This window comes from Cajanus cajan, chromosome 2 (assembly GCF_000230855.2).
Source record: "Cajanus cajan strain Asha chromosome 2, NIPB_CcT2T_4, whole genome shotgun sequence".
In the NCBI taxonomy this organism is placed as follows: Eukaryota; Viridiplantae; Streptophyta; class Magnoliopsida; order Fabales; family Fabaceae; genus Cajanus; species Cajanus cajan.
Genome location: NC_138518.1, coordinates 5,237,819 through 5,251,616, shown reverse-complemented (window position 1 = coordinate 5,251,616; position 13,798 = coordinate 5,237,819). Strand labels below are relative to the sequence as shown.

Below are 13,798 nucleotides of genomic sequence, written 5' to 3'. Positions count from 1 at the left end.
CTTGTTGGATGTGATGCACGAGTATGTGGTTAATTTTGAAAATAAATATGTTTTAATATGATCTAGAGTGCTCTGTGGGTTCCTGCGGGAAACCCTATGAGAAATAGGAAAAATATGAAATATTTTCTGTTTTGATTTCTGATTTTTCTGTTATATTCCTTGTTTGATGAGATGTAAAAATATGTATTTAATTTTATAAATAAATGAGTTTTGATATAAATTAAAGTGCTCTGTGAAGGCTTGGTGAATATGATGAGATAATGCGATAATGTGAAATGTGATTGAGACATGAGATATGAAATGTGATAATGAAATATGATGAGATAATGTGATGATGTGATATGACCATGGGAAATGATAATGTGATATGAGAATGCATATAGTCTTGATTGACATGCATCATTTGCATAAGTGTTTTAAGGGTACGATATGGAATACACCGCCAGAGAAGGCCCCCTAGTGTAAAAGCTTTGGGGATTAGTCCTTGGGGATAGCTCGGTTTGGAAGTCCCAGTCTCGCCCATTGTGTGCATGGGATGTATCTTGTGCGGCTTAGCTATCCCGACGAGACTCTGGTAGTATATCCTTCTAGTGAGAGTGTGTAGAGGGTGTGACCCGGCATGTACTCCTAGACTACTCTTCGTGTATTGCTAGCGGCAATATGCCATGTGATGTTTTACTGGCGCCACATGCATGATAATGTGAAGTCCGTGTCCATGCATGTGCATCCTTATTATTAAATGATAATAAATTACTATTTGTATGACTTGGATGATTGAATAAACTATTGTTGTTGATTGATCTATGAGGTAACTGTATTGTTTGTGTTTGGCTATCCGGTGTGCGTTCCTACACCGTGAGCCAGAGTGAGATGTTTCTCACTCCCTTCTTTTGTGTTGTTTCTTTTGTTTGATATACAGGTGATCATCAGCGTGAGGCTGAGGATGTTGGTGATGAAGCTTAGGCTTCTATGTTGGGTTTTGCTCTGATAGGACATGTGACATCGGGACATAGATAGAATTAGTTTAAAGATGTTCTTATTAAAGTATTTTGGAAAATTCAATTTTATTTCTTTGTAATTTTACCGGCATGTTATTTGGATTAAGTTTATGAATGTGAACTCTTTACCCTTACGTGGCTGGAAATTTGATTTTTAATGATGAAAATTTTTATATTTTTATAATTACTGTATATGTATGTTGGGGTAGAGGGTGTCACATTTAGGGATTAAGTTAATTAAGAATCACAATGATATTGTTTTGACACAATCATATTATATTGAAAAATTGTTAAAAGTGTTTAATTATTTTGATGTGAAACCTGTTTCTATCCCATTTGATTCTAATATAAAATTGAAGAAAAACATTGGTGAAAGTGTTTCTTCTCTTAAATACTCTTAAATTATTGGTTCCTTATTGCATTTGTCTAATTATTCTAGACCAAACATTGCATATGCTGTTAGTAAATTAGGAATATATACTCATAATCCTGACCATTCACATTGGCATGCTCTAGAAAGGTTATTTAAATATATTAAAAGAACTATTAATTATCGCATTTACTATGCATGTTATCCTATTGTAATTGAAGGTTTTAATGATGCAAATTGGATTTTTGACTCTTATGAAACTAAATCTACTAGTGGTTATATCTTTACTTTAGCTGGAGGTGCAATAGCTTGGAAATTTACAAAATAATCTATTATTTCTCGTTCTACTATGGAAGATAAAATAATTGCCTTAGATACTGCTAGTAGTGAAGTCGAATTTCTTAAAAATTTATTATGTGATTTGCCTTTGTTAAATAAACCTATATCTCCAATCTCAATGCATTGTGATAGTCATGTTGCTATTGCCACTAGTGGAAAAAAAGCTTTTAAAATCGGTTATTTTTAACTTTTAAAATAGGTTCCTTAACCGATTTTAAAAGAGCCAATTTTAAAAAGTTAAACTTTTAAAATCGGTTATTAACTTTTAAGATCGGTTGTTTTATAACTGATCTTAAAAGTCTTGACTTTTATGATCAGTTATAAAATAATTGATCTTAAAAGGTTATGAAACAATCGATCTTAAAAGCCTTAGAGTTTTAAAATCGGTTATGAAACAACTGATCTTAAAAGCCTTAGATTTTTAAAATCGGTTATGGCATAACCGATCTTAAAAGTAGTGATTTTAATGTTTGACTTGTTTTGGGAGCACCTCAGAACAAAACTTGCAAATGAATAAATACTAGACAGTTCAAATATTTTCAATTAACCAAAATATTTGTATTTTCTATGTTACTTCTCAATGAACCAAATTGCATAGAAATGAGAAGAGATGATAAATGTCAACCATATATATAACTGAATAGTTTTAAATACATCTAATACATAAATGGACCACATTGCTTAATGAAATGTAAGCTCTAACTAGTTAAAGCAATACTATAAAATATAAGCCCAAACTAATTAAAGTAATGGTCAATAAAAAATGTGGCCCATTGCTCCCTAATGATGTTTATGTCTTCTAGCGACAATGGTGATCGATCTATAAATATCTGTTAAGAAAAATTAAAACAATTAGTAATAATTCATAAAATATATAGAATGAGAACTTAAAACAAAAACTTTCAAAATTGTAAAACTTACTTCAACCCACCCAGATACTATTTGTGAATCGACAATAGTATGCATTGTCTTCATTATATAGTATCTGCACTCATAATTTCCTTTTTGTTTATGAGACTACAAAAAGAATATAAAATCAATTTCAATAGAATAGTAATTAAAAAAATTACTTAAAAAAATATCATTGCTAGAATTAAAATCTTACTTTAGGAGAGACCCAACTCATTTTTTTCTTCAACTTTGAACCCTTAAGTATATGATATCCTCCGATGGCCCTAATGATAAAATGACATTATGATTATAGTTTAAAGTCAAATGCAATGATAATAAATAAAAGAAATTAGACATTTTTAAACAATTTACCTATCTAATAATTGTCTAAAATCCATAGGAGGAGGTTTATGCAACGAGCAAATGCATACAGTTATGTTGTCCATATGGAAAATAACTAAAAGTTGCCAATGAGCACTGCATTAAGAAATTATGAGTAATAGAAAATAGTTTTTATAAAAAATTATATTTAATTATATAAAAGTAAACTTACTCAGAAAAATAAGGGGCCAAGTAAACTTCTTTATTTGAGTTAGACATCTAATTTTGAATGTAAGCTTGTATTTCTTCGACCTTATTCCCACTTTTTTGGATTGAATCAGGTTCCAAAAATCCATATATGTGATCATTTCCCTTATCCACGCTCAATTTATGGATAAATCTACAACGTTAGAAACAATGTTAGAAAAAATCAACAAAATATAATTAAAAATAATTTAAATACTTACAACAACCATAACTGCAAAATTGATATGTTTAGCATACAATGACCATTTGTAATCTCTGATATATCACTCTGACTTATATATAGAGGTACTTTACTAGTCATGTTAAACACTTCAGGAGGCCAAGGGAGTTGTTTGGGTTGCTCGTCATCTTCCATATCTGCAAATAATCTCCATAGCCTCATTATTGGAGGAAGATTTCAAGAAGGGATAACAATGACCGTCCCTTTATCCTTTGGTGAGGTAACAATATCCTATTCTACAAAGTACAAAACAAATATTATACAATATTATAATAAAATTACACCAACTTAAAATTAAATATTATTTAAATAACATACCTTCGTAGATATCACCTTTACTAACTTATGAGGCCACTAAAAAAAGGTGTTCAAGGCTTGTCCCATTGTCTGAACCTCCTCTGTGGGCACAGGAACTCTAGCCTCTGGTTGTCTCACATCCAACACTGAAACCTTAACCATATCATCTCCTATGACTTGATGGTGTACAGTGGACCCTAATATGTGAATCCGCCCTATACCCACAGGATCAAGTGATCCATCCACAAACAACTCACATTAGTCAAATGCCAAAAGAAATAATTTTTTAGAGATGGTTGAACCAGAGCTTTTGTTTTAATGGAATGGTGTCATATATCAATTGGTCAAATGCCAAAAGAAATAATTTTTCAGGTCTAGAGAAGGTCTAGAAAATGTGTAAAATTATGTGGTCAAATTAAATTATAAATTTAATACTTTTTATGTTCCTTTGATATTATGCAAATTCAAATAGATAAGCAGACACCTATACCACTTGCCTGATTTCTTCAATATTAATAAACTTTCTTATAAACAGTAAAACAAGAAAGCAATTATGTCTGAATAATCAATCAAAGACAAAAGAGATATAAGCAGAAAAAAAAAAAAGAATGGAAAGTTTCATGATTTCATGAATCCAAACACAATCATCACTACTACAGTAACAACATTTTACATCAGTTCTTTTGACTATTCTACATCGGTTTTGAAACCGATGTAGTTGCAAATGACGTAAAATGAATAAGATATTTTACATCGGTTCTTGAACCGTTGTAAAAAGTGAGAAAAACTACATCGGGTCTTTTATCACCCGATGTAAAATGTTGAGAAATATTACACAAATTGATAACCGGTAACGTGGTTGAAGTAAATTTTTTTTATCAAAATTACTTTTAGCAGGCTTTAATCTCTGTGATAGCAGTGTGATAGCAGGCTTTTTATGCTTTTTTATTATATAAAACCATGTTTCCATCATTATTAATTAATTCATCTAATATATCATTAGTTTCTTTATTTACATCGTGGAAACTATACAATTTATGCAACAATTATTACTGAATATTAAGAATTTAAATCCAAAATTAACCATAAAAAGACAAGTACATGGCATTATGATTTTGATTAAGTTACGAGCTTATGAACATTCAAGTTTTGGCACACGTCAAATAAGTCCTCAAATGGGAAAAATTACAAACTAACTAGAATAGAAAAAGAATGGAACCAAACATTAGAACCCCTGGAAAGTCACAAAGCATGCCACCAAGAAACCCACAAAGCATGCCTCTAAGATTTCTACTAGAAGACGATTGTTCTTCCCTTTGAAACCAATTAAAGATCCTTTACAGCTTCTTCCCATTGACCAAGCATTGCTCATGCCATGCCACGTGACTTGTATCCTTTAGTAGAATCAGGATTAATCTGGGTAAAAAATATAAAATAAAAAAGTAGAAGTGGAGGGCTATACAATACAATTTTATAAGAAGAGGATTCAACATATATGAGACTGACAACCTAAAGAATTATGTAAGGAAAATATTTAGTTTAACAAATACAATTAAAAATTATATTTTGCCTTCTATTTCATCATATGAGATGATGTGAAAATTTCAACTATGCTCACCACGAAATTAGTATTTCACGTCAAGGGTATAAAATTGTAGCATTTTATCATATTAACCAAGAATACCTAAATGAAAAATAAGGATCACATACATTCGCAAAGAGTTACAAAATACAATGAAACTTGTAATAAATGGTCAAATATAATTGCTTTCTAATTCCCACTATATAATTGCAATGAGAAAATATCTTACAAAGCATATGTTGAATAAGGAGACTTACATCATTATCATAATAGTTTGCTAGTGTTGTGAACAATTTCTCTGTCTCACACCTAATGATAGACAAAAAAATTAGTAGTTGCCTCGTGAAACACTTTGTGAATAATAGATGGAGAAGTTGAAAGCACTAAATAAAGGAACAAAATGCAGTTTTCTTTTATGCTAAACAAAGGAAGCAAGCAAAAAAAAAAGCAACCAATGCAGTTTCTAGACTAAAAGATTAGTAAATATTTTAAAAAAAAAAATAGAACACGATATTAAGAGATCAAGTCATTGCTACCTGTAAAGCTGTTCCATGAGCACAAGTAATGTTATTTGATGATTTAAGACCAGTGAAGATAAATCATGATTAATGTCTAATAGTTCCATTTTAAGATTTGCAACAAAATCACACATTCGAGCAAACTCTCATAACTAATTAGATCTCTCAAAATACTTTCAAAACTCGCCGCTAGAGTGGAGGATTACCAAGAAACTTTCATTGGGATTAATATTGATAAAAGGTGCTTCTGCAAAAGTCCCAGCCAACGTGCCTACAAGCCAATCCGTGTGAAGGAATAGATCCAAAAGGATTTAAGTTTTGTATTAGTTAAAGATTTGATATAAAAAAGTATTAATTAAAGATAATATTATAAAGTTTGTTTTTGAACCTAATAGTTGATCCAGATTTTAGCCATGTAATTGTTAAAAAACAAAAAAAAACAAAAAAGTGGTGTTTCATAGCTTAGCATCAATTAATAGTGGTTGGTTTACATGAGTGATGAAAATGAATATCGCACTGTACAAGAAAAAAACAATAGATGCATGTATGGAATATGATATAGTAGCTGTCCATAAAGAAAAGTGAACCACTCCCTTAAGACTCAGTCTTCGTCTGTGACACTGACACGTCCATGAAGAAATTAAAAACAGAGGAAAAAGGTTCAACTCTTGAAGAAATTAACGAAGAAAGCATTGATGATATGTTAAAATAGTTTAAATCACTATCCAACCAATCATAAATCATGTCATGTATGACTCTTAAGATAATTATTATATAAATTGACAAAATTATCATACATAGCAATTTTTGACAGCATAAAAAGTGCATTTACTCCTTACTCTGATAAAAGAGAACAAAAACAGTGTTTTGTTAAGAACGAAGAAGAACTAACCAGTACAATTTTGTTGACCTTCAATTCCACTTTCTGCTTGGATCCTTGACTCTTCACCACAACTCCTTGCACCCGCACGGAGGTACCAGTGGTAACCAATCCAGATTCTACCTAATAATAACCTCCACAACTTCAACAGAGAGAGCAACAAAAGCCACAAACAACTCATTACAAAAAGAAAGCATACCTGATCGTAACCTTCAGCCTCAAAGTTCAACACGCATTGCATGTTGGAAAAGGCAAGAACCATCGTTAATCTACACACAATCAACAAAGCACTCAATTAAAATGCAAGTAGAAATCCATAAGGATGCTATTCAGAAGGGAAATAAGAGTAAAGCATTGCCTCGATGAAGGTGACGCTGCTCTGAAGGCGAAGCGTGCGAACCCAGCCCTGCACGACGAGGTCGCGGCCGAGCATGTCGACGCCATTGCCTTCTTTGATTTGGGAAACCCTAAGCTTCTTGCAGAAGTGTTGGACTGTGTTGTGGGAGGTGCGGAGAGCGAGGGCGCAGAAGGAGCGGCGCGAAGAGGAGGGGGAGGGGGAGGGAGGAGGGCGTAGAGAGAGAGGTTTATGGAGAGAGAGAAAAGCAAGTCCTATTGCTGCGTAGGGTTTTGTGCGGAGGTGAACATTCTTTGAGGACATTGGTCAAACAGTTACCAGATTCAAAAAGAGGAGAGATCTAAAGCGGAGGCATGATTTAAGGAAGTAAAAAGTAACAGATCTGGAGAAAAGGAAAATCCTTACTCTTGGTGATAGAGTCATTGACGTTAATAGCGGGGAAGAGAAGAGTGCCATTAGCCTGCATCTGGTAGAGCCTCTTAACACCAGTGGTTGTCTCCTTGGAAACCTCAACGAGACGGTCCTTCATCTTGCGGTAGCGGGAGGGGCCGGTCCTCCACCACGCTTGAAGCCCTCGCGGTGGAGGATGGCGACGAGGCGCGCGGCCTCTCGGAGGTTCTTGGAGTTGCAGACGTTGTCGATGAGGATGGTGTAGGTGACGAGGTCGGGCTTGAGGGCAAAGTCGCGGCGCATCTCGTCGATGAAGGCGTAGCCAGAGGAGAGGGAGCGGATGGCAATGTCGACGGTGACGACGTTGGGGGCGAGGCTGGAGGAGAGCATGAGGTTTAGGGTTTGGTAGATGGGGGAGAGGGATTAGGAGTGGGATTGGGATTGGGAGTGGGAAGAGGTGGCTGGATTTACGTTGTTGATGAGCGCACTTAGGGTCTTATTTCTACATCGGTTATAAGTAAAACCAATGTAGAACAACTCCCAGATTTTATTTTTACATCGATTATAAGTAAAATCGATGTAAATATACTTATATTTTTTTATTTATTTACAAGTTTGCCACCGTGTTTATGATTTACATCGGTTCTACTAGAACCGATGTAAATATGGCGATGTTAAATAATATTTTTGTAGTAGTGCATTAATCACTTCCATTAACCCCTAAATTTCTAATGCCTCATCTTCTTGGGAGAATTTTCCATTAATTTTGATTATAAATCAAACACAAGATCAAAAATTTCAATTAAAACTACACACTTTGAATACAAATATGACAACTTTGCTTATAAACCTAATGCCTCAAGAAGCACCCCTGAAGTCCAAACATCCAAAATGAAAAGAAAGAACCATTCATCCACTCGAATTTCAATAAACAAAGAAATATAACAAAGACTTGTCAAAAACCATTTTGCTTATAAACCTAAAACCACTATATTAATGTGCTTTAGAATTAAGGTACAAAAAACTATAACCTTGAAATAGAACTATCACATCAAATTCAACTCTTAATTGGTTTATGTTGTCTAACCAAGAGATAACCTGATTGACAATATACAGTTTCAACTCAGAATCAAGCTACATTTATGTATTTTCTGTTTACTCATTCTTTAATTTATCACCCGTAATAAGAAAATGAATGCTTAAGCAAAGGAGAGTTAGGATACCCAACATAGTGAGGGAAGAATATATATCGTGAGAAGTCAACTCCTCAAATGAATGGTTCAAAGGATTAGTGTTTGGCTTTCGGCCAAGGATACCAAAATTGGAAACATAAATAAACATCACACACCTAGGAAACCTTAGTATAAAAATTCTCAAGAGTATTCACCCTACAAGGTTCCCATGATTATTCCAACAATGAATGCAAAAACCCTAATAAATACTCGAATCAAACAATGCACCCGTGAAACCAAACTAAGCCGACGCCAAGCATAATCGATTAGTTAAAAAAAAAAACTCAAAACCTAAAGATAGAAAAAAGCCAAAATGAAAAATTGAACCAATAATAGTAACGAATTAGTAGGAGGCAGCAAAAGATAGACGATACCAGAACCGGCAGTCCCTGTGATGACAACTTGCATGTACCTCTCCGACAACTCACTTGCACAAGAGCATCCTCCACGCCAGAAAGTCCAACAGCAGCGGTGGTGGCATAGAAGCCGTCGTAAACTCTGACGCGACCCTTAACATAGAAGGCGTCGATAAAGGGAACGACGAAGAGGGGAATAACGAAGAGGAGCAAGCCAACGTTGATTCTATAAAGGCATGGGATTTGTGGCTGAAGAGGATGATGAGGAAGATTCCGATGAGGCCGATGAGCATGTAAACGACGGCAAAGATGAGAATCGCGAGCCTGAATGGAGATGAAAGTGCAAATGCAATAGAGAAGAGGGAAAAAGGAAGGGGTCTCGTCATTTAGGACATAATTTTTTAAATCAGTTATTTAATAATCGATTTTATTTGTAATATATAAAATCAATTTTTAAATAACCGATTTTAAAAGTAGTGTTAGATAGACCTTTTAAAACAGTTAAAAATTAAATGATTTTAAAATATCTTTTAAATCGGTTAAATTTTAACCGATCTTAAAAGTGATGGTATTATTTACAAAAATGCCACCGCGTTATTTTTAAAACCGGTTCCCTCTTAACCGATTTTAAAACTCTGATTTTAAAAGCATTTTTTGCACTAGTGTGCTAAAGTTACTAGCAAAACTTTAATGAAAAAATTAAGAAGGCACTTGAGAATAAGACACAAGTCTATTAGAAATTTTATATCTCATGGTGTTTTTCTGTTGGTTTTGTTAGGTCTAAAAATAATCTTGTAGATCCGTTCACAAAAGGGTTGACGCATCAACAAGTTCTTGAATCGTCGAGGGGAATGGGACTAAAGTCCATTAACTAGTTGCAACAATGGACACCCACCTCCAAATAAATGGCGATCCCATGAATGAAGTTCAATGGGTAATAATAAAATTGTTTGTTAGCTAAAGTACACCATTGTAAACTGCAAAATTATTGCATTTTTCATACTTATGGCGAGGTGTACTCTAAATTAAATTGTGATAGTAATAAGGTTGAGGTACACTACAAGAAAAATCAGCATTATCTACGGAATTTTTCCGTAGATAATGATGAAAATCCGTAGATAACTGATAATTATCTACGGATTATCTACGGAAAAAAATCCGTAGATAATAAGGTCGTAGATAACATTATCTACGGAAATTTTTCCGTAGATAACGTTATCTACGGATTTTATCTACGGATTTAGAATTTATCTACGGATGCGTTTATCTACGGAATATATCTACGGATGCAGTTATCTACGGAAATTTCCGTAGGTAATTTATCTACGGAAATTTCCGTAGGTAATTTATCTACGGAAATTTCCGTAGGTAAATTATCTACGGAAATTCCGTAGATAACTTACCTACAGAAATTTCCGTAGGTAAATTACCTACGGAAATTTCCGTAGATAAATTAATTATTAATAAAGTTTAAAACAAACAGCTGCACACCAAAGTTAATCTGTGTAGAATACGATTTGATATCTTGTTGATGTGAAATTGATTATAAATTACTTTAACTAACTTATAAATAAAAGTAATAATAACTTATCAAAATTAATACAATTTCTTTCTACATAACAATCCATAATTAAACACCAATCTAGAAACTTTTACACAATCAACACATTTCAAATAAATTCTAAAAAGATACCCTTTAATTTTTTTTATTATTTTTCTTCAAATTCCATTCCAGTATAAATATTGATATGTCTTTGACTTGATATGCACAGTTAATGTAAACTTTACCAAATTACAATCTAAAAAGTTAAAAATTCCAAACTAATTAAATAGCCACAACCTTATAATCACATAGTTTCAACATCTGTCAAACTTAAAGGCATAAAAGCTAAAAATCTTGGCTATGATATAAGAGTCCATATTAGACTTTGTCAAACCATACTAAATATAAGAAGGAATTGGAAAAGCTAAGTTGATGAGAAAAAAGGGAATACAATAATTATTAATTACTATAGGATTTGAATTGTTTGTGGTCATGTTTTTCCATTTTCCGTCCAAGCTAATAATAATAACACGTGCTTCTAATGCTCATTGTATAGTAATAGAGAATTGGATTTTGGATTAAATACATGAAGTTTTGCCTGCCAATGGCATGTGTTTTGTATGCATAATTAGGTGACTAATTGGAGTTCCAAATTTTTCGGAGTCTGATGTAGTATAGTGATTGGACAAATCACAGAGGATGGTACTACTGATACCATGTTGAAAGAGAGAAAAATAAGACATGTTGACACACTGTGTGTTGACTACACAACTGAGTCCGTTTTATATAGACTTAATGCAATAAATACAAAATTATATAGGAGATAATATTCCTATTTACATGATACGAGAGACCTACAATCAATTACAAAGATCCTAATTAAATAAGGAAAAATATTAAAATACAAAATAAAAATAAATCCTAAAAAATCATTAAGGATACTCTAAAACATTATTGTTACTCTAAAAACATTATGTCAAAATGACTGTGTACTTACTTGTTTGTTACTCTAGCAATGCTATGGTGCCGATATGGGTGCAGCCTTTTTGCACATGCCCAAATCCCGCTGCAGCGTGAGGAATATATGTATCAGTATCACATTTCTGATAAATCATACTCATAAGTCCTAACCAGATCACATTACCATAATATATTTACATTATATCATAATATTACATGAATACAATAAGTCCACGTCTTTTGAGTTTTGACAGAGACAAGGATATAAAACAAACATGTGGGTATGTATGTATACCGTGTAATTCTTTTTTAAAGAAATTATACGAAGTAGTTCTTGAACGCATCAGAAAACAAACCCCGCTCAGGTTGCGTGTAAAACGGGGTTCTTGGTCAATGATATATAATAAAAGACCATTTTCAAGAACCATATGCTCAAATATAATTTATTAAAATAATAAATCATATAAAGTATATAGTCTGGACGCTTCTGAATACATGCAGTGCATAAATAAAAATATATAATGAGACAAAATTAGGCTTCTCATAATAAAAATTATAGCCGCATTATGTGTTGACTGCATTTTCATCAACATCATATATAGTGATGACAAAAAGAAACATCAAAAGAAGTTTAAGGACCAGATGAAGGAATATTAAAAATCAAAAGAAGCTAACACATAATTTCCAGAAGATGTCAAAGTTGTATGATACAAATTGAAACTACATGCCCTTTGAGAAGGGTATAGATAGAACCTAAATCTACATGTTCACAAATTAAGGACTAAGCTTCATTGTTTATAAGTTTAGATTAATTCACACACACCAGCTAACAAAACCAAAACCACAGAAATTTTAAGAATAAAAAAGTCATACCTAGCTAGCAATCAGAGTACGTAGAGCAGCTGATGAACTTCAGGCCCTTCAAGAAGAACGCAAAGTACTATTAGTTTTTGCTCTATATCATTGTTTGATGTATGCGTTTCTCTTTAAATAATTTAATGTTATGCTTTTTACCTTCTAGAAAGTGACTCCAGAGACAGCTGAAGCAATTGATCAGTTCTTGGTGAAACTGCGAGCTTGTGCAACAGGGGAATCAGCCTTCACGTTTATTCTTGATGATCTTGCTGGAAACAGCTTCATTGAAAACCCGTAAGGGATTACATATCTTGTTGAAGTTTTTTATAAACTGAATTAAAGTGGTTTTTATTAGAGACAAGATCAGAAAGTAGAGGCCAAGATATCCTCATATAAGTAAGATGACCTCATAAAGTAAAGAACAATAAACATTCAAGGATAAAAACTTCATCTCAATTTAAGCATATCCATCTGGATGTCAGGTGGTGTTGTCAACGAACAAAAGTAGTGTTTGTGGTTGAAAGGAATCATCATCATACTTATATTTAAGAGAGTGGACAATACAAGTGATATTAATAGTACACGACAAGAGAAAAACACGGTGGCAGATACTATATTCCAAAAGTCTTTTTTTTTTTTTAAATCCTCCAAATGCTATTTGGAGATAAGTACAAAACAAGTCATATGTGAGTTCAACAGAGATATTTACAAATGAAGATGCTCCTCCAAAAATATATAAATAACAATCTGTCAACAATATACAACTGTATACATAATAGCATATCAAAACTTTGTCTCGAAAAGAACAAATCAAAATGCAAATGCTACACGGTACATAGTTTCCGCTAGTTTTCTATGATTTCTACATATCAATACCGTCAACCTAGAATACTTCTTTTATTGACCAAGAATCAAGGAAATTTGTATAACTTATTCCAAATAAGAACAAAGTTAAACAAGCTCATTGTAAATGATTGTAGCCTCAATTCTCTTATAAACTTTGGTACCATTTTCTAATTGCACCAATCATTTACAATAAGATTAATCATTCATAATAAGATTTCTTAACCTCATTTTTTGCTTAAAATAAGTTAAAAACCCCTTATAAATTATATATACACTCAAAATTCAGGGGCTCATTTCAAAAGGAGGGTAAAATTAAAAAGAAAATTGTATGCTTTGTACTGTAGAGTGAAAGTGAATCTAAAAAAAAATGAACAGAAAGGGAAAAATGTAATGCTTTCATCTCCCTGTGACCATTGTGACTGTCAAATTATTTGACACATCAAGGCCTTCGCTATGAGATTCTCCATCATCATATTTCCTCATGGAAGTAAGCAAAGGTTGCTTAGGCAAAGGGACACAGTTTAAAAATCGAATAAAGTGCACATACTTATTAAAAGGCCTTCGCTATGAGATTCATT

At 32.9% G+C, this 13,798-nt stretch overlaps 1 protein-coding gene across 2 annotated transcripts; it reads right to left on the bottom strand.

Moving 5' to 3' along the window:
- Window positions 1-4,782: 4,782 nt before the first annotated feature.
- Window positions 4,783-7,857, bottom strand: LOC145954114 (uncharacterized). Of its 2 annotated transcripts, XM_083067844.1 has the most exons (6): window positions 7,042-7,857; window positions 6,883-6,952; window positions 6,696-6,806; window positions 6,010-6,074; window positions 5,543-5,594; window positions 4,783-5,119 (listed from the first exon to the last, which is right to left on the bottom strand). In XM_083067844.1, exons 1-6 carry the CDS (start codon window positions 7,125-7,127, stop codon window positions 5,072-5,074), a joined length of 432 nt encoding a protein of 143 aa, XP_082923970.1. In that variant the 5' UTR covers window positions 7,128-7,857; the 3' UTR covers window positions 4,783-5,071. The 2 variants fall into 2 exon arrangements, 1 of the variants encoding a protein (XP_082923970.1); XR_014431275.1 differs by lacking the exon at window positions 6,010-6,074 and having other exon boundaries at window positions 6,696-6,802; window positions 7,042-7,065.
- Window positions 7,858-13,798: the final 5,941 nt, after the last annotated feature.